Below are 22,288 nucleotides of genomic sequence, written 5' to 3' on the forward strand. Positions count from 1 at the left end.
TTTTAATCTCCTTTATTTTTTTCCTCCTCCATTTATTTTCCTGCATGCACCTAGCATAACCGACAGCTAAGCCATTCCACTGGAAACGCAAATGCCTTCTAGAAAGTTCAAAACTAAACAGAGAAATCAGCTAATTTTAAATTTCCGGTTAAAGCATGCCAGCTTATGTTAATGGGAGCTACTACTCCGGCCTTGACCACTCTAAAGGAAGGACCGACATTTTCTCCAGCACACAATAAGGCACTCAGTACAGAGGGCACTAATAAGCCCTCCGTTTCTTGTTAGTAACAAACTACCTGCAACCTCAGTGGTTTTAGAGGATGATATTTATTTAGTATAGCTAATTTCCCTGTTATGTTTATGCACAGTTCAGTGGGATGATCATCCACCCTACCGGGCACAAACTGGACCACTCACAGCCACTCTTGAGCTGATGGCTAGGAAGAAACGGAGGGTCCAAGATACTCCACACCCTGCTTGACGCAAGTAGAAGGTTGTTTTATGTAGTGTGAAGCGGCGGGGCTGCGTCCCGCCACCCGCCGCTGGCTAGCTTTACACCCGAAATAATTACACGGAAACTGTATTCTTTTAAAACACTGCCTGGCCCATAGTTTCAGCCTCTTATTGGCTAATTCTCATATCTTCCTTTAACCCATATTTAGTTATCTGGGTAGCACCACGAGGTATGGCTTACCAGGAGAGATCTTAACCTGCGTCCATCTCGGAGAGGAGAAGCATGGAGACTCACCACGCGACTGCCTGAAGCGTCTCTCCCTAACTCTACTTCCTTGTTCCCACAATTCTGTTCTGTCTACTCCACCTACCTAATTTTCTGTTCTTAAAGGGCCAAGGCAGTTTTCTTTATTAATTAACCAATGAAAGAAACATAGACAGATAACTCTCCTCCATCATTTCCCCTTTTTCTGTTTAAACAAAAAAGAAAGGCTTCAACTTTAACATAGCAAAATTACATATAACAAAACAGTTATCAAGCAAGTATTACAGTTACAATATTTAAATCTATTTTATCTTTTATCATAACTAAGGAAAGCTATAACTATCTATTTATTCTTCAACTCCATCAAAGACTCCAGAAGGATATAATGCTACCTAAGTAAACAAGAAATAAGTAACTTATAAAACTCTAGAAATGACAGAGACAACTCGCTGCCTGGACAGTCACCCAAAGTTCCTCTGTACCGTTGGGGCATCCATCTTCGGGCTTCAGGCCCACAGTATCCAGCAGACATTTCCATGAAGCAGAAAAATTCCAAAGACAGTTCAGTCACTTTCTGCTGTGTCCTGCAGAACGTCTCGCAGACTCTTTCATGAATCAGGAACCCCGAAAGGCCATCTCACCTTTAGGCAAGTTCAGCAGTCCTCTTTCTGTGGGTTCCTTGTGTTCAGTTTATGCAACAGTCCAGCCAAGAGCAGTTTCTTGCCCAAATGGCTAACAAACTCCATAAGTAGCCTCTTCGATGCCCATCTTCCTCTCGAAGTAGATTGGTGCTGCCAGGAGCAGACGTGTCTCATTGTCATGAAAAACCCTAAGTTATTAAAACATTAAATGCCATATTCTGCAGTCTTTGAAAGATATGAAGAATGCCTATCTGAAATATATCTATGCACATCTAGAAAATGACTAACATGACTACAAGCTTGACTATTAATCGATGATTATCCATTAACAACCTATATTTCCTAATTATACATTACATTCTTTAAAATGAACTACAATCACAATAGCTTAATCAAAATCAGAAATACATATACATATAACAAATTGACCTTAAAATCTATACCAATGCAAATTATTCATATCTATATCATCTCCCCCTTTAAATGTAAAAGAACATTTATAAGCAATATTTGGGAAAATGGGCGCAGTTTTTTCTCTCCAAACTGCTTCCTGCTGAATGGGGGCGCTGTTATTTAGGTCTTTCATGGTATAACCTGTCTGCTAGGTTCATCCCAGTCGGCAGTTGAGCGAAGTAATTTTTTGAGGGTGTTCACAGCAACCTTTCAGGAGGGCGTGGTCTATCATACCATATTGGGATAGAAGCAATCCACAGAGTCTCGTCCTCTGTGAAAACAAAAGAAGAAACTCTTTTCCAAAGCATCATGTTCTTAGATCCAAATCCTGAAGTCATACCATTAAGATGTCCATTTTGGTCTAGACTGGCAGCCCATATAATGAAATGTCTCTCTGTATTTAGCTCCTTTACAGTCAAAAAAATCAAAGAAAACACAACAAAATACATAATCCAGACTCTCTGTGAATTTTCCATTCTTACGTGGCTTATTTTTACTCTATCACTTTACTTCTTTTAATCTATAACTATCTGTACTCTGTCTCTTTAAAGACTTTACCCTTTTTTTTAAAGGCATTAACTTTATTTTCTATATTTTTTCTTCTCTTTCGCTCTCAAGCCTACGTACATTTATCCAACATTGTGACCCAGTTAAAGGCCTTCTATGTCTGAATCTTTCCTATTGTGAATCTGTAATTTTTTTACTATCCAGGAGCACTTTTGTTTTGTGCTTTTAAATCGCTACACACTTAAGAATCTAAGCTGTGACATTCCTAGGTCAAAAACAGGTACTGCAGGCTTGCCACGCCCAGTCCAACATAGCTGAGCCGCTTGTGACTCTGAATCGGTTGCAGCTCTGAGCTGCAGAGCTGCGGGCTGCTCTGGATGTTGGCTCCACCTCTCTCCAATTTCAAAATGGAGGATGTACCATTTTCTACTAGCTCTGGGGCCGCCAGGTAGGAGCCGCACTCAGCACTTTAACTCTGAGACTGAGCGTGCAGCACAAAAACTCTTTTCATCCAAGTTACAGCCAAATCTGACATGCAGAGCACTGCGCAGTCTGCGCCAATCTGTAGTGTGAAGCGGCGGGGCTGTGTCCCGCCACCCGGCTAGCTTTACCCAAAATAATTACACGGAAACTGTATTCTTTTAAAACACTGCCTGGCCCATAGTTTCAGCCTCTTATTGGCTAATTCTCATATCTTCCTTTAACCCATATTTAGTTATCTGGGTAGCACCACGAGGTGTGGCTTACCAGGAGAGATCTTAACCTGCGTCCATCTCGGAGAGGAGAAGCATGGAGACTCACCACGCGACTGCCTGAAGCGTCTCTCCCTAACTCTACTTCCTTGTTCCCACAATTCTGTTCTGTCTACTCCACCTACCTAATTTTCTGTTCTTAAAGGGCCAAGGCAGTTTTCTTTATTAATAATGAAAGTAACACATAGACACTCCTCCTTAGGCAACCTGGTGGTCCCCCGCTCCCGGGAGGTCACCATATTGATGCCGAACTTAGTGCGGACACCCGATCGGCATAGCGCACTACAGCCCAGAACTCCTGGACTCAAGCGATCCTCCTGTCTCAGCCTCCCGAGTAGCTGGGACTACAGGCGTGCGCCACCGCGCCCGGCTCGCTCAGTCGGTAGAGCATGGGACTCTTAATCCCAGGGTCGTGGGTTCGAGCCCCACGTTGGGCGCCAATCTGTAGTGTGAAGCGGCGGGGCTGCGTCCCGCCACCCGCCGCTGGCTAGCTTTACACCCGAAATAATTACACGGAAACTGTATTCTTTTAAAACACTGCCTGGCCCATAGTTTCAGCCTCTTATTGGCTAATTCTCATATCTTCCTTTAAGACACTCCACTGGGAGTTTGTCTTCTACTTGGCAGAACTGGCCTTGGGGCAAAGAAAAGCCCATACCTCCATTACTGACTAAAGTACAAAATATCCATAAGTGGATAAAACAGAATTGTCTTATCTTGCCAAGACAGGATAGGATAGTTCTACTAAAGGTTCCTTGCCATTGTATAATGGTATGTCAGGTTTTTTCAGGCCTCAGCCAAAGTTGGTTGCCTCAACATTGCTATCAAGACTTCGTGTGGTTGCCCAGGTAGTCAATTGTCTCTGTCTTCTGTTGCACATTTTGGAAGTTTCTCGTTTGTGCTTCCTGGTTGCTTTGGTGATTTTACTCTCCTTCTCAGATCTTTGATGGGGTTGAAGATTAGATAATGGTAGCTACCTTCTAGATTATTTAGACTTCTCAAAGTAGAGTGATTAGAAAAATTCTTCGTTATATACTTCTCGCCTGATATTGTTTACTTTTTGTAATTTTATATGATCAGTTCCCATTGTATATAGTTGTATTTGGTTTCTGAATCTGTCTTATTTAGACAAAAAAGGGGAGATGTTGGGGCAGCTGGCCCAATCCCTGCGTTCAGGGGCGTGGCTGCTCCAGCGGGGTAGCCATGCCCCTTAAATAGGATTGGGGAGCCGGAAGGCGGCCCGTTCGTTTGCCCCGCGCTCACTCCGCTGGACCCTTGGTTCTGTAAGTTCCCTTATCTCCCTTTGTATTAAAATTGAATAATTATAAAAGGACTATTTTTGGTTATTTCCAATCTTCGCCGCATCAGTTTTAGACTTGGACCTTCTCTCTCTCCTGTAGCCACAGCCTCAATTTCAGGCCTCTCAAGCAATGGCCTTGGTATTTTTACAAAGTGACTTGAAGACCCAAGAGGGACATTTTTATAACTTTTATTTATTCTTCTTTCATACGATACTTCCCAACCACAGCCTCTCCTCCCTCCGCTCCTCCTAGTTCCCCCTCATACACTGCTCCCCTCTCTCCTAGATCCACTGATTCTCCATTTCCCTTCAGAAAAGAGCAGCCCCGCCCCATTCCCCACACTCCACCCCCGCAGGGATATCAACCAAACCATGTATAATAGGATGCAATAAGACTAGGCACAGACCCTCATATCAAGGCTGGATGAGGCAACCCAGTAGGAGAAAAAGGGTCTCAAGAGCCAGGAAATGAGTCAGACATACCCCTATTCTCACTTAAAGAAGTCCTCCTAAAACTTCAAGCTAAACCACCCCAGCATGTATACAGATGACCTAGCACAGCTCCATGCAGGCCCCGTGATTGCTGCTTCAGTCTCTGTGAGCTCTTCTGATCCCTGCTTAGTGGATTCTGTGGGCTGTGTTCTCTGTGGGCTGTGTTCTCTGTGGGCTGTGTTCTCGACCCCTCTGGCTCCACAATCCTTCTTCCCAAGTTCTGCCTAATATTTGGGTATGGGTTTCTCCATTTGCTCGCATCAGCTGCTAGAGGAAGCCTTCAAGAGGGACTTCTTACACAATAGGAAAAGAAAGCTGTCCATCCATTAAGACCTAAGCTCGAACCCCAAACTCTACAGTATTACTTCTACCACATTCCTTGAGCTAATAGTCAACAAGTCCTCTTAAAGAAGAGAAAATTAAGCTCTCAGCCTTCAGTGGAAAAAGAGCAAAGATTTTCTAATTTTCATTTTCTTACTCAATAGGGTATTGGTGACTAAATGAATGAATAAAATATAAAATAAATTTAGTAATGCAAATAAAATTAATCTATTTGGCTGTGTAAAGTGCAATAACCTTGAACTAGCTCAGAACCTCCCATCTGAATTAGGGCCAAACACCAAAGATTTCCAATAGCTCAAGAAAACTCATTTAATTAAAGAAGGCCAGCTGCCTCCTTCCACATTGTCTTATTTGTAAATTATCTTTTATTATTTTTAATTATGTCTAAGTATGTGCGCACACAAGAATGCAGGTGCCCACAGAGGCTCTGGCCTGGAGCTCGAGTTACAGGCCATTGTGAGTCACCTGATGTTGCTGCTGGGAATTGAACTCTGGTCCTCTGGTACATGCTCTTAACAACTGAGCCGCCTCTCCAACCCCTGGCATCAGTCTTTGACTCTCCAGTTGTATGCATTGTTCTAAGCATAGGGATGATCATTTGTGAACGAACCCTGCTTCTCATTTGCACATCGTAATGGACAAAACTGCATATATAACACATGCATCAACCTCCGTCCCCACACAAGAGAGTTTACAGGTGGCCCTCTGTAAGGTTACTGGTGTTTAGATGACGTGATAATGGTGTTGGAGAGAATTAGTGGGGTTAGCAGAGGAAGGCTAACAACTCCCAACTGTTCCTCCTTGGGCAGGGACTGAGAAAAGGCTGTCTGAGCCAGAGGAAGGGCAGTCACCAAAGAAACATCTGCTAGAATAGTAGGTCTCCCTTCCTAGCCTCCTGTACTAAAGGAAACGAATGTTTGCTGTTCAAGCCATCCACTGTTTGGCATTTATCACGATAGCCTGAAATGAATAAGACACAGTGAACGAATAATTTAATCTGTCCAGGTTTAATGCCCATGACCAAGAAAAGGAAGGGCAGTGTGTATACAGCTAATGCGGCTCCAGAGCAGGAATACAGGCTTGAAGGTAACTATTTTTTTTTTATGATTTGACTGATTTTCTCAATAAATACTTACATTTTTTTTCCTCCGTAACATGGCAAAAACAGTGGTCTTCACTTGAAAATAGCAAACATGGTTTAGAGGAGGCTTCACGTGCTCTTTACCAACATCAAGGCTGTAATTAACAAATGAGGGACCCGTTGTAAATCTATGCATAGCAGAAATTCCTGAAAGACACCTGGAAGGCTTCCTCCTCCTTTTGCAACTGCTCTTGGGCCCAACACTGGGCTGCAATGGAAGGTTGCAGGTTCTCCACACCCTGCAGTTTGTCAGGGACAAAGAAGGGTTTAGACGTGGATTTTCTGCCGCAGCCACGGCCTCATTCTCTAGTCTCTCTAGACATGGACTTTGCATTTTGCAAGATGACTTGAATATCCACGAGAAAGACATCCAACACAATAGGAAAAGGATGTTGTTAGTTCCTTAAGGCCTAATCTTTTTTTTTTTTTTTTTGGTTTTTCGAGACAGGGTTTCCCTGTAGTTTCTAGAGCCTGTCCTGGAACTAGCTCTTGTAGACCAGGCTGGCCTCGAACTCAGAGATCCGCCTGCCTCTGCCTCCCGAGTGCTGGGATTAAAGGCGTGCGCCACCACCGCCCGGCAAGGCCTAATCTTGAACCCTAAAATTTCCTTTCCACTTGAGCATGAGCTATACTGAGTTTGCTTGTGTTTCAAGGAAAAGGGTTAGTGTGTGAGCTCCTCTCTCTTTTGAAAAACTTTTTTCTAAAAATATTATTTTTCTAAAAAGGAGAGATCAAATTACCTTGGAGCAATACAATCAAAAGGTATTATTATTTTTCTTGTGTGTTCCCATTTGTAGATATTAAAATAAAATCGTCTCTGAATTGATTTGTTTCTTCTCTGTTATGATCTGATTTTAAAAATTACTTGTATTATGATACATCTTTTGACATTATCTTAACATTTCCTTTGCTTTCTGTTCTTTAAGAAACAACTCATATTTTTTGATAAGCTGAATTCCCACTAAATTTGTCTAACCTCTCTAAATAGTTTCACGTCAGGTTTTGTTGTTATTTTAGAATCAGTTTTTCGTTATCTGCTAAGTGTAAGGGCTCTGTACCCTGAAGAACATGGTATTGTATATCCTGTGTTTTCAAACCCTGGGAGGAGTCTTATTGGTGGCTAGTTATGGGTATACAAACCGTAGCAAAATGAATGAGTTTAGAATCTGAAGATTAAGAGTAAATATCTCTGACCGATGCCAGGTGGCAAGATAGAACTTGGAGAACACAAGAGATTAGAGAGAGTGATAGTTCAAGTGTAGTTGAGTATATGGCAGTAGGTGAATCTATCGGGTGTGGGGAAATACCAGAGAAAGGAGGCAGAAGCTATATGACTGGGGTCTTTTAATATACAGCAAGTTTAATTTATCCTAAAAGAAACTGGGAGTCCACAAATTGTTTTAATCAAGAAGTGAGATGATGTTTTAGAAACATTATTTTGCTATTCAATAATTAGATGTTGGATAATTATATGTTAAGTAATTAGAATATGCTACTGGAGTTAGAGAACCATAGTTGAGTAGCCATCATTACAGGGCAAAGTTTCCATTCCAATGTTGTCCTAAGAATCTATGGGATATTGTGTAATTTGACAAACTTCTCCAAAATTTAGGTTCCCGTTTATGAAATACAAATGTTAATGCTGACCCCAAGTATTTCCTTCAACTTAATGTGCCATGATATCAGTGAAAGCAACAAATTCTTCCCTTTGGTCTACAAATACTTCTCAGTTTTGTCTAATACAAAACATTCAGGAAACAGAAATATAAGTATTGCTCATAACCAGTCATGTATTCTTTCAAATAACATAATCACGGATATGGGAAGGAAGGGAACAGTAAGCAGTCACTGAGAAGTTCACAGAAGGTTGTGGTTGCTCATTGGAGCTGATGTTGCTTTAAAAGAAATGCACTCTTTGGCTCCACTGTCACATTTACTCCAGATAACTGCTGTTGGTAATGTGGCTTCAAGGAAACAGGGTTTCCGGTGATGACTCATACAGTGGAGATCACAGAGACAAGGGGAGATAATGACTTCACCAAGCCCTATCAGTGAGGAAGTTTGGAGCCAGAATTTAGGTTTTAGAGCACACATCTCGCTATGTCCTGCCTCTTATATTTATTCTTTGTATTGAAGTTTCAGCTGAAAAACATCTTACAAGAGCTTTTGCAGATGACTTATTTAGGAACCAAAGTACCTTTCTACAGAGGCTCCATCTGTTCACAAACAGCTAAAGAAGAAGAGCCTCCTGATAAATGACCACCAAATGCTGGCTCTCTGGCTCACCATCTGGAAGCCCGTGTCCTCAGTATATTCTCAGAGACCCTGGTCCTGCCAACTCTTTGCCCTGAGCTGGGTTTGAAAGTACCATTCATGTGATGGCAGCCACCATTTCTTCTTTGAGAGAGCCTCAAGATCGCCCTAAGTTAATGATTTCTAAGCCCCCAATTTTTTCTGCCTTTAGACAACCTCACACACTGACATGTGACCCACAAAACAGATGTGCTTATCAAATATAAAACGGGGTTAAGTGCCATCAAAATCAAGTGACTCTCCCCCCTCCATTCTGTTGGCTGACACAGACCCTCCATCCTAGACACGCTTTCATTTCCTCTGCGTTGTGGGGTAATGTGAAAAATGAAATATGTTACCCTAAATTGAAGGAAACCATGGTCTTAATGGAATCATTAGAGAAATTGTTCCAGAATGCTGCATCCTTCCAGAAATAATAACCCTGTAATGTCAGCAAATTCCGAGTCAGCACGGGTTACCTGCTGCACACAGAGGGGCTTGGTCATGTTCATTAGCTCTGCCCGAGGCTCAGCCTAACTTCAGCACATGACCTTTAAGAATTTTTAAAAATTCATTAATCAATGTTCTTTGCCTGAGTTTTGCTGTTTTTGCTTCTTTAACCTATTATTTGTATCCTTTTATATAAGTCGGCCTATCCCCATACCCAATGAAACTAAGAATTGCAAGCATAACAGTTCTAGCTAATAATTAACAGAAGTTTCTTCCCATTCCACTACCATTGCCAAAGGTCAATAATGATATTTTAAATGTCACCCAAAAAGAATTATCATGCAAGCTAATGGGACAAGAAAATAATGGTCACATGTATTCTTAATTCATATTTTACTTTACATTATTAAAAGTTTTTTTGACATCCTTTCTCCTTGACTCTCATATAAAGCCCTGCATTTATTAGTCACATTACTGTATTTATTAGCCACATTAATGTCTCAAAATCCAAAGAGATGAAACAACCGAAGACATCCTTCACCAAACTGTTGAAAGACCACTGCGGTTTTCCTGTGTCTCCTTGGTGTTCTCTGGATGGTCTGTCGCATCCTATCATGGCAGTAAGAAACTTGATACAGTCTTGTGCACTTATGAATGGCTCAAGGCAGTGGTTCCCTCCCTCCTGTTTGTCTTATGGAAAGTATAGAGACGCTGAAGTCCTCACTGGAACCGTCCCTTTGAATTTCTTATTGTGTTAATTAAGATATAATCACATACTTATCTACACATTATGTGACACTTTAGTCTTTCTTTTGTGGTGCAAAAGCTTCAAATTATTAAATTATTTTTATTAAAGTCTAGGAGAAAAGGCATATCTTTCAGAGTATTTTTTGAAAGTTGGCCACCATTTCAACCAGATTTGAAGAAAGACTGAAAATGTCACCTGCTCTTGCTTTCTTCCTTGCTCTTGAATGTTACTTTGTTAGCTCTTTCAGCAAGCTCCTAGTAAGAATACATTCATTGTAGAGGGAATTGTGTCTTCCAGAAGGAAGTACGTTGGCCATTCTCACATTTCTAACACACAGTATTTCAGAAAATGCCCATATGTGGAAATGGGATCTTTTTATTTAACCAAATTGGAAAGATGTCTCTAACATGGCTCTGACCCAACATGGCAACGTCCTTATGAAAAGGAGTAATTTGTATGGAGACGGACAGACACACACACAGGAAAGATGTGGAGAGGATCACAGGGGATATCTACAAACTGAGGAACCCTTAAATCTACCAGAATCCACAATAAAACATAAAACCTCCCCTGAGCACATCTTAACTTTTGTTCTCAACTTTGTGAACTTTTCATGGCAGCTTAGGAAGCAAATCGTACGTTCTTAGTAAGGAAGGAATGGTTCCATTCATCTGTGGTACCTCTGGCCCAATTCCTAGGTGACAGATAAGATGATCTGTGTTGTGTCACTCTCGTTTCCTGCTGCTGTGAGCCAATACAGACAAAAGGAACTTAGGGAAGAAACTTTTTCTTCTGGCCCTAAGTTCATGCAGTCCATGTCAGGGAGATGGGGGCAGCAGGATCTTGAAGCTGCTAGTACACCTCATTCAGTCAGGAAGCAGAGAGCAATAAATGCCTATTGGCTTCTCAGCTCTGTTTCTCTATCTATACAGTGCAGGATCCCAGCCTGAGTGGGAATGATGCCACTCAGGTGGGTCTTCCCACCTCAGTTATGGTAACCAACATAGTCCGCCACAGGGTGTCCAAATGTCCAGCTCCTGGGTGATTCCAGATTCTCTCAAGTTGACAATATTAACTGTCAAGAGTATCCTTTATCTCTGAATTGTAAATGTTTGGCTTAGCTGACCCCAGTCTACTGCTGTCACTAGAATGTGTTCATGTGGCTTGATCTTACACAGTCCCGCTCAGAGTGTGTGAGTGTTTTGCCATGTGTCTGGGAAATGAACAGCACCTATTTCTTCTTGTAACATTTCCTCATTCTTTCCTTCTGGAAACTGTCAAAGATGGGTGGGTACGTGTATTTTCATGTTTTCCATCTTTTTTACCTATAAATACAGTAGTCTAGGGAACTGCGTCTCACCTGGCTTTCTAATCATATGCTCTTGGTTGGAAAGGTCTAATCTTCAATACACCTTTTTGAATTTTTCATTTCATCCACTGTATTTTTTAATTATAGAATCATATTGTAGATTATTTAGAGAAACAATTTTAAAAGAGTTTAAGTTAAGAAATAGTTCTTGTTATTTACCTGATAATATGAATGACATATTAGTATCAGAGGTAATTTCTACTTAATGGATTATGCATCTTCCACTATTTTTGGTCTTGTACATTCCTTTTGGACAGTATTGGCTCTCTAGTCTTCAGGCAGAAAATATTCTAAATTCCATATCTAATAAATACAAAGCCATGTCTTTTGGATGGTTGTTATATTCCAAGCCTTTAGTTAGCCAGATTTGATCATCTTGTCCTTTCCTCTCTTGCAGTACCACTGTCCAGTCTGCCACTCCTCTCTCTCTCTCTCTCTCTCTCTCTCTCTCTCTCTCTCTCTCTCTCTCTCTCTCTCTCTCTCTTTCTCTCTCCCCCTCTCTCTATCTCTCTCATTTGCCAATTTTTCTTGGTATTTCATGCACAAGGCTGTCCCTTTTGTTCTTGAGTGTTTATACATTCCAAAGCCCCTTGTCCACGTTTGTGGAGAATCAGGATGTTTATAGAATGGAAATCTGACAATGAATATGCCTTTTAGCCCCCGATCCTAGCAGAACGGTGGACTAAGATAACCGCAATACTTAACCTATTTCATCATCTTGCCAGAACCAGAAGTCAAAAGGCATCTACGTCATGTTGCATTTTTCTTCCCAAAGATCTACATCTGTAGACTGTTAATGGATGCTGCAACAAAGATAGCAATCTCTATTGGAAATGTCTCCAGGACAAGGGTCAGAAGACGAGCAGGTTCTCGACGTTTCTACCAAGGAGTTACAGAAAAATCTGGAAGCAAGCACTCAGCACCAACAGGCCTAAGATTAAAATTCATGAATGAAATGGACCCACTATGCTGAAATAAAGTAATTGGCGTTGTTCATGCAATGTGTAAGGGGCCTAAGACTCATATTTTTCCTTTAACTCTTCTTATTTGATGACCTCTACCTCACAATATACCAAGAGTCACGTTAATATATGGAATTATTTGGGACAACATCAAAACACTGCATATTTCTACTATGGATGGCTGGAACCCTACACAATTAGACACACATCTGTTACCCCCCCTTAGGAGCTCTCTCCATCACCTATAAGCAGCAGCAGCTTCACTAAACCTTCAAGGGTTGACCTCCTGGCTCAGCCTGATACCGAAGGTTTAGCACTGTGATGCTGTGGCTTTGTGTTCTCGCAAATGGTCCATTAGCAAGATAACCTTATGGGTGTGTGATGTAGAAACTTCTTCCCCAAAGTCAGTGTATCTCCTGTAATTAGGCCTTATTATTTCATTTAAATAATGCTTCTGTGTTTTTGATTTTTTTCCCCACAGATAGATGATCAACATTCTCCAGTTAGCACAGGGTGCTTTCCAGCTGCTGCCTTAAGATAATCACTACTACTCGCAAAGTAAGGAAAGACTATGACTTGTATCTTAACTGAAATGAAATAGATGTCTCAAATGTCTCAATAGTAATTACAAACCCAAGATATGGTCTTATGTTTCTAAATGGATTTTTAGTAGAAAACTATGCTGTTACTGCTGAGGGTATCACTCAGTTGGTAGCGTTTTTAGGGTGTATCAATGAAGCGCTGTATTCAAACCCTAGTATTACATAAACCAGGCACTGAGGAACATGCCTGTAATCCCGATACTTAGGGTGAAGGCAGGGGGAGCCAGGTCATCACGCTCTGCTGTATAATGAGTTGAGGCCAGCACGACATCCATGAGACCCTGTTTCAAAAATTAATAAATAAATAAAACAGTCAGTCTCCTACAAACTACAGCAGCGAGACCAGCAGGCAGAGTTGTACACTTAATGAGAAAGCATGATGCTGCTGGGTTGAGTTTGACAGAGCAAATGGGACTTCGAGCAATAGCCTCTTAACTCCAGGGAGCACAAAGGCTCTGGGGACTCCTCTCTCCTGCTAAATTCTGATTGTTTTAGGTGCTTTTCTTGTTTGTAATTTTTTGTCATGAGTGCTATGCTTTTCTTAAATACACTGAATGTGAAGTAACCTAGTGGTGTTTTTTGTTTTTTTTTTTTTTATTTTTTCCTATGGTTGGGTATTAAGGGATGGACACAATTCAATGCTGTTTGGTCAGCCTGCTAGCACACATTTTCCTGACACATGTAGAAATGTGGGATTGCTCTTTTAACCTTTCAAAGATGCTTCCTTCTCTGATGGGCAGGAAAGGGATGCTTTTCTCTCCCAGGATTCTCCAGCCTGTTCCTACAGACTCAGTGCGACTTGTGCACTGAAAATGGTCTTTGCAATGACACTTATTTAATTTGCAATGTATTTCCTTCCAGACCTGCATGGTACAACTCTTCCCACTGACACTTTGCCCAGAACCTCCCCTGTGTAGCAGGCAGCACTCTAGACCTATAAAGAAATACCCGAGGCAATTAACATATGTAGAGGAAAGAGTCCTTCGGCTCATAGCTAGGGAGGTTCTAGTCCAACTTCAGTGATATCCATGACTCTCAGCCTCTGAAAAGATGGCGGAAATGTGAAACAAAAATCAGATTGGAGTTGTGAGGCATGGCTAGAATGACTTACCTCGTGAACCAGGAAGCAAAAGTAGAGGACAAGACTGGACTCCACAGTCCCCTTAGAAGGTGGATGCTCAGTGAATTAAGAGCCTCTCATTGTGTCCTGCCTTTAAAGGGTCACCATCTCAAAGTCTTAATAGTTCCACTCTGTAGAGCAAGACTTTCAAACTCTAAAAGGTGCTACTCCACATAGCCACCATTACGGTCATTCAACAGCTTGTGTGGGGTAGCCTTTACAAAGCTAGCAAGGGCAGATGAAACTCCTGTACCCAGAGTTCACACTTTCACCAGCTACTTGAGAGACAATGGACACCTGAGAAAATGTCAGTAATAAAAACAAATGATAGCATAGCTCAGTGCAAAACATTTAAAAAACAAGATGGCTTGAAAGGTGCTCATAGAATATACTTGCACAATATTGCTGATTAAACCTCTTAGAATTATTAATTCATTTCTTAGCTACTCTCACCTTTTTTGAAAAAAATTCTCTAATAGACAGAGAGAATGAAGAGTCAAATTTGGGGCATGAGCAAGCAGTCATCAGGCATAGTAACTGCTTGTACCTGTCCTCAAATACTGCTACTGACAGTTGGTGGCTTTACCAGGGGAAAAATTGTCTCCATAACCAGCCCATATAAAACCCTACACATATACCTTATGCTTTGTAACAAGGATATTGGAATCCTTTAGCAAAGAAAAAAAATATGTTAAGCTACTTTGTTCTTACCAAAGGTTAATTGGAAAGTTATCTGAAATACAAGCATTTGTCATATTAGTCAAGAGAAAAGTCCATCGGGCAAAACTGTATAGGATTCTCTATCAAAGAGATAGCATGATTACAACAACAATAATAAAGGGAGATTGTTGGATTCCTGCTATGCACTGGCAAAGCACCTTTCTGCACACACCTATGGTAGGACAGCATCACCATACCCAGCTTCCAAATAGGTTCATATTAGAGGCTTGGCAGTGCCCACCATTTAACCTTGCCAGTCAAGGTCCCCTTTTCCATTAATCATTTTCCTAAATTGAATTTTGACTTCTCTGTTTCAAAGCACCTTCTGGTGTCATGGCTGTCACCTCTGTCAGTGCTCTCACATATCTAAAGCTGGGCATACCCACAGGTATGGCTGTTATGTGGTGCACATCTCCCAATAATAGACCATGCCTGTTTTTTTGTTTCTTGTTTTTATTTTAATTCCATCTACTTCTAAATGACAGAGTGATCACTTGGTACTTGACACTTGTTGTCAGTAGTATGGTTTTAATTGATGCTATTTTGTTCACTTCTTCACAATTTGCTATGAAGTTGTTTCTTAGTTACAGAAAAAAAAGAGGAGCTAGGTGCCATCTTCAAAGTTCTTACACATCTATAATGTCAATGTAGTGAGAAAATAAAAAGTGAAACTCTTTCTGGGTAGGGAAATTTTTCTCCTTGAACCTCATCCTATAGTATCAATGTTGATTCTGATAATTTTTGTAATTCAAAGTAATAAAATAAAAGGCAGTTCTACTGTGAAGATTTAAAGCCATGCCCCCCGTGCAGAAGCATGATCTGGGCTTCCAGGACAAATCCATTCTCCTTTCTCTCTTCCCACTTTACCCACCCAGGAAGACAGCATTTGTCCAGTGCAGAGGCTCCAGGGGAAGTGAAGCCTGCCTTCAGTGCTTCTATTGTACCCACTTCTTGCTGTCCTCCTTTTCTCCAGGGTCACTTCTAGCCTCACCCAACACTTTCTCTCCCAACCCTCTCCCCTCCAGAATGTGTTTGAACAGCCATATGACCTATCATTTACTATCTGCACAGTTCCTCCAACTCTTGGCTGCCTACACACATAGGCATGTGTCATACACTATGTGTGTGTTGTTGTCTACTTAGAAATCCTGAAACAGGAAGATCAATAATCCATATGACATTCTTGATAAATAGGACACAGTCCTAAGTATATCTTTACCTACACAAGGGGTTGAGATGGATGGATGGATGGATGGATGGATGGATGGATGGATTAGACAGACAGACAGACAAATAGATAGATAGACAGATGATAGATAGATAGATAGATAGATAGATAGATAGATAGATAGATAGATAGATGCACAGAAGATGCTTTAGGGATACTTGTTGAGTAAACAAATGTGATCATGGAAAATTGTGTGAACAAGATCCTTTGGGCTGATCACAGTGTTTTGATTTTGTATAGCCACACGGACAGAGAGGAAAGGCAGACAGATAGTGACTGCAGAATCTAACCAAACACAAAGTAATATGGGTGCACAGAAGGTCAGCTTACCAAGGAAAGGCTTTCGTGGAAATACAGCCCCAGATCATAAAAGTTGCCACCGTGATGAACGGGGCGTGTTCTCGTCTTCAGCTGTTCAGTTTGACACCACTGTGAGACTTGGCCCCCCAGCTGATTGAGCAGAGACACTCTGAGAAGGTAGGAGCCTTGAGGAGCCTTGTCCTTGAGGCCCCTGAGACATTTGATCTGTATTTGTAGATGAGGCAACTGAGACTGCTCACCCTACATAAAAGGCAGAATTCTTGAATTACACAGGAACTGGGTAAAACCAAGCAATTAGCAACAATGGGCTTTTCAGAAGGTAAAGAAGGGAGACAATTATTTTTACTCAACCTGTAATCGTCAGGTATTAGCAATGATAACAGACAAGGGCCCACAGTGTATAATTAAGAGGTCAAAAAGCAAACTCCCCGATGTTGGGAGGGAAAGTTTAGCTAGTGTTTAAGCATGGTATGTTAATAAGCTGTGACATCAGAAACCATTCATCTATTCTAGTAAAATGGAATTAGCAGGAATCCAACACTTCTAAAAACCACACAGCATGCTCCCTAAGATAGTAGGGAATGGGAAACCCCAATAGCAAGCCTCACACATGGCACGAGAAAGGTGACAATCCTAAGCAATACTAATCACAGATAATAATGTCACATGGTAAGAGAACTGCAAAACATGTCAAGCTCACACTTCACCTGATTCGTCATAACTCTCAATATGTTAGCTTGGCCCATAGGCTTCCAATGAGCAGCCCTCCCACAACAAAAAGGGGGGTGGGGAGTCAAGGTCTGAGTCTCAGCCCATGAAGTGTAACTAAGACAGGGCTGAACCTTTTATAGAACATCCGGATTTCATTGCACATCCACAGTTGACTGAAGCAGGCCATTTTCATGTTCCATAATTGCCAAGAAGTTTATACAAATTAATGGTTTTAATGAACTATTATTTCAGATTAAGTAAACACTAAGGCAGGATTGTTGAGAATTCAGATGACATTAAGTTTTATTTCTAGACTCACAAGTCCCTGGATAATTCAACCTTAAAGAATTCACTGGGACTTTGTGCTTCAGTCATAAATAATATCATTTTTAAGAGCACGCTACTGTTCCATTCAGGGTAGTGATACCGCTGGGTTAATCTAGAGTCAACAGGAGAGACTTCTCAATCCTGCCTAGAATTTATTAAGAAAATGTATATTTCCATATAGATAGCATGCTTTTAAAGAATTAAGCAAACAAGAAAAGTTGTCCAATTTCTTTTGTTTTTCTCATTCAAATCATACTTAAAAACTAATCAGAATAACAATTATTTTTGGTTTAATTAGAAAATCTTAATTAACAACAAAGACTTAACCTTAATATTTTGGTTTCCAAAAATATTTTAAAAATTAACACCATCTGAATAAATAAGACAGTCTTTTTAGACCTCAAGGCAGGATTACTGATGCAGGCAGACGGAGTTATTAAACACATTCTAAATTAAACGCCTCTATGAATTTTATACTGAAATATATTGTGATAGTTTTGCATGCCAAATGTGACATTTTGTGTTTTAGATTCATCTTCTGTAGTAATTTTGGAAATGTCATACAAACAAAGATTTTGTCATTTACCAATAGAATTACTATGCATGGTCGCCTAGCCGACTCAGTGCCTGGCTCTGGTGGTTGTTTCAAGTCAGCAAGCCATAAAGAATCTTTATCTCTCTGAAACACTGCAATTTGGAAGATAATCGAATGGTGACTAGGGGGCAGAAATGCCAGTCTGAGGAATTATACCACCATCTCTCTTGCATTTACAACCTCTGTCAAGCACGTGTCAGGCAGAGAAGGAGAAGGGGAAGGAATATCCATCAAATCTCAAGGCTGTGTCATTTGCAAGGTGGCAGGCCTACCTCCATGTACGGCTGAGTCGGGTTATATTGGTACCCTGTGGTGAAGAATACTACAGGGGTTTCCATGGACAGCTTTCCCCTTGTGTTTTAGCATGAAATCAGCATCGAAAGCATTTAGTAAGACCTGCTTTCTCTGAAGAACCCCTTAGGAGGAAAAGAACAGGTAATGACAGTCACAGGATGGATGTCATCATGGGACATCCTGCATCCGGAGAAGCCACTCGAGAGCGCTCACCTGGCAGCAAGCTCCTTCTGCTCTTTGGGATCCTTTAGTTGCTTCTGGAAACGAGCGCTGCTGCGTGGCACTGCCCTTTCTGTAAGGATTCCCGTCTGCAGTGCACTGCTGACTGGGTGCCGCAGGTACGAGAAGGAATTAAAAAGGAAGGAAAGATGTGGCATGAAGGAAACCTTGCCTTTAGGTCCATAAGACAGCCTGGTGCTTTCCTTCAGTGTGTTCTTGGATTAGATAGCAATTATAAATGACACATGGCAGGTGTTGCACTTGGTTAAAGCAGGGTTTTTGGAGTACAGCCCCATTAAATACATGACATACTATCTAAGCTACTGAGCTTCGAGCAATTAAAGTGTCGGTTGTTTCAGAAACAACCTGGAAATCAAGTTCAGTTGTCTTCCCTTATCTGAAAAGAATGGGCTCCGGGACTCCCTGTGAATGCCAGAAATCAAAGAGGCTCATGTCCCCTTATATAATATGGCATAGTATATATATACACACACACATATATACATATATATGTATATATGTGTGTGTGCGCATAAAGCATATTTGTCAATATTTATTTTGTTTTAATTGTGTATACACATACATGCAAATGCATATGCATGCCGGTGACTGCAGACTCTCTTGGAGGTCAGAAGAGGGCATCACATCCCCTGGAGCTAGAGCTATAGGTAACTGTGAGTCACCCCTGTGGGTGCTGGGAAGTAAACTCCGGTACTCTATAAGATCTGCAAGCCTTCTCAAACCCAGGTCGTCTTTCCAGCCCTACTTCTTATTATATATTTTAAATAATCTCTAGATTTCTGGTTCTCAACCTTCCTAAAGCTGCAACTCTTCATGTCATGGTGACCACAACCATAAAATTATATTCATTGCTACTCTGTAACTACAATTTTGCTACTGCTATAAATCGTAATGTAAATATCTGTGTTTTGGGATGATCTTAGAGGATCCCTGTGAAAGGGTCATTTTGATGCCAGGGAGTTGTTGACCCACAGTTTGAGAACCGAGGCTTTAGATGGTTTCTTAAGGGGATGTTTCATACATGAAAACATTATATAAATAGCTGCTAGAACACATTGTTTCTATAGTATACCAATGGGAGCAAACATTCTGCATAAGCTCAGTATGGCTTAAGCCACCATAGATCGAACTACATTTCCGTCTCTTAGGGGTTGAATGCATAGATGCAGAAACCACAGATATGGAGGCCATCTGTATTTGATAAGATTCCTGTCATTTCATTTTTTTCTGCCCATTATTCCTTGAGCCTACAAATTGTTCATGAAACCTTGAGGAAAGCATTAATTGAAAATAGATGCTTGGCTGATATGACGCAGACATTTTCTGTCTTTTATGCAAGGGTGGGAGATCAAGATCTATTTCTCTTCTTAAAATGCTCCCTAGGTACCTGCCCTTCTAGTGACATGTACTCAGTGTATTCAAGACTCTTCTTCATTGTTGATTTTTTTTGTTTGCTTGCTCGCAAAGCCTGACATCATCTGCCTGCTTTCCCAAATGTATTTGAATTAAGAAGGATCGTATCTCCCACTTCTCCTGACTTAAGCTTAATTCCATCAGCAGGGCCATCTGTGACAATGACTGTACCCCCACCAGAGGAATAGCCTTTTGGTGTCTCACTGCTGATGCAGTTTCTGTGATACAAATTATCTCCCGTAATGTGGTTAGAGCTACATTGACACTGGGGTTCATTAGGACACCCATTCGCTGGCAATCCAATTTCAAATTAAATACACTTTGTTGTAAATTTTATTACTTTTAAACTACTGTATCTATTGTCTTTAATGGCCCTATTATACAGTTATGAAGGTAAACAGATTTCATTAGTAAACATCAAACATCCCATGTTAAGCACAGTGAGATGGCTTCTCTTAGTTTCTTTCTTTGTTCCCTTGGTAAGAATTGCAAGGCATTCAGAAATACCCTAAAATTTTAATCTGAACAATTACATGCTACATTCACTAGAAAAGTAACAAGCCTCCCCTTTTATTATTTTTTTTTACAATTAACTGTTTTTAAAATATCATTTCCTGAAAGTTAAAAAGAAATGAGTACAAGGAAGCAAGCACTCAGAGACATTGTTGACTTGAGCTCCTGTAAGCAACTGTGGTCCTGGTCATAGCCAGGAGCAGATGTGAGAGCCTGTCTGCCTTGAGTCCTGCAGTGGTTTAAATGAAAATGGCCCCCAAAGGCTCACAGGGAGTGGCACTCCTTGGTGGTATGGCCTTGGTGGAGGAGGTGTGGCCTTGTTAGAGGAAGTGGGAAGTGTGTCACTGGGAGTGGGCTTTCAGTTTCAGAAGCCCAAGCCAGGCCCAGTGACACTCTCTTTTCCTGCTGCCTCTGGATCCAGATGTAGAATTCTCAGCTCCTTCTTTAACACCATGGCTGCCTACCATGCTTCCTACCATGATGATAATGAACTAAATCTCTGAAACAGTAAACCAGCCCCAATTAAATGCTCTTCTTTATGAGAGTTGGCTGTGGTTGTGGTATTCCTTCACAGCAATAAAACCCTAAGGCAAGTCCTAAGGTAGATCATCATTTTTGTTTTTCCCTCTGATGAAACATTATTAACTTTATGATGATGAAGGCACAGCCATCCTCTGTTTACATAGGAGGGCGGTTTCTAACACAACCCCTCCCAAATGCTGAGACCCAGAGAAGCTCAAGAGCTTTATTTACATTGCTGTGTTATTTTCATACAGTGTACACACACAGTTTCCATTATATATGAGGTCATTTCTACCTGACTTACAGTATTGAATATTATGCAAATTCTGTGCAAACAGCCTTTGTGCTGTATTATTTAGGGAGGTGACAAGAGGGGACAAATAGCTGTGTCTTCAGTATATATGTTGGCTTTATTTAACTTTTTTAACAAATGCGTTCTATTTTATTATGATTTATTTCATTTTAAATTTGTGTGTGTGTGTGTGTGTGTGTGTGTGTATATATATATATACGTGTAGATACGGGTATGTACATGAGAGATCAGTATTCCATATTTTCAGAGCCTAGAAGACAGTATAAGATACAGGTGATTTGGGGCCACTCAATGTGGTTATTGGGGGCTAAAGCTAAGCCTTCTCTGCAAGAGCTCTTTACCACTGAGACATCTTTCTTCCTGGTTCCTACAGATTCTTTCTCTTTAAGTTTGGTTGAGTCTGTGAAAATGTGCACACTGTAGTTACAAAATTCTGGTTGTATATATGCTCAGTTGTAGATTATCAAAACCTTCCCACCTACGTACAGACTATATTTAACCTCTGCAAAATATGGGCTTCTATTCTTCAAGACTAGAGGTTTAAAATATTCATTTTAACACTAAGTGAAACTGATAGTGTACATATTATTCTCTAACTTGTATTTTCTACTTTGTATAGTATATGCATATTTTGCTACAACTGGAATTTTAGGGATCTCTAGTGTTTAATTCTGTCTACCACAATTTATTTAAATTGTCCCTTATTGTTGGCTATTTAGTCTAGTTCCTATTTTTGCTGTTGCAAGTTAGCCTGGAATTAGCTCTCTCACATGTAATGTCTTAAAGACTTCCCTGGCAATTTCCACAGTACCAAGTCCTATCATTAGAAACACTGGGCATGGGAGGAATGCTACTCTGTTCTCTACTGGTCTTTAGTTGGGCATAGAAATGACACCTTAGTGATATATCATCCTAACTACACAGCTAGTGTCTTCGCAGGGAGACAGACCCCGCTCTGGTGCTATGTGCACTGCAATTGGAACACACAGTAAGGGAGGATGCAGTAAAGAGGCAGCACCTATGCACAGCAGTGCATCACCATCACCACTGCTGACATTTGTAACCAGGGAACTCTTTATTGTGAGGGTTGCTCAATGCACTGCTGGGCTATTTAGTGGAATCCTGTCCTCTCCCCAATGAATACTCCTAGATAGCTGACCTAATGCCAGTTTCCATAATCAATATGTTACTTACTAGATGTT

The 22,288-nt window shown here is 40.9% G+C and overlaps 1 protein-coding gene and 1 non-coding gene across 2 annotated transcripts in view; one reads left to right on the plus strand and one right to left on the minus strand.

Annotated features, from left to right (window-relative positions):
- LOC119817122 overlaps window positions 1-22,288 on the minus strand; it is a gene marked incomplete at its 5' end in the record, with an annotated part of 282,482 nt that overhangs the window by 191,676 nt on the left and 68,518 nt on the right. Inside the window, 2 exons of the mRNA XM_038334317.2 lie at window positions 16,168-16,398; window positions 18,299-18,419. Of these exons, the coding sequence (XP_038190245.2) occupies window positions 16,168-16,398; window positions 18,299-18,419 (352 nt within the window). The remainder of the gene's footprint in view (window positions 1-16,167; window positions 16,399-18,298; window positions 18,420-22,288) is intronic.
- Trnak-cuu lies at window positions 3,436-3,508 on the plus strand. The gene has a single exon. It is a non-coding gene; the product is annotated as a tRNA-Lys (tRNA).

Source organism: Arvicola amphibius, chromosome 6, assembly GCF_903992535.2.
Source record: "Arvicola amphibius chromosome 6, mArvAmp1.2, whole genome shotgun sequence".
In the NCBI taxonomy this organism is placed as follows: Eukaryota; Metazoa; Chordata; class Mammalia; order Rodentia; family Cricetidae; genus Arvicola; species Arvicola amphibius.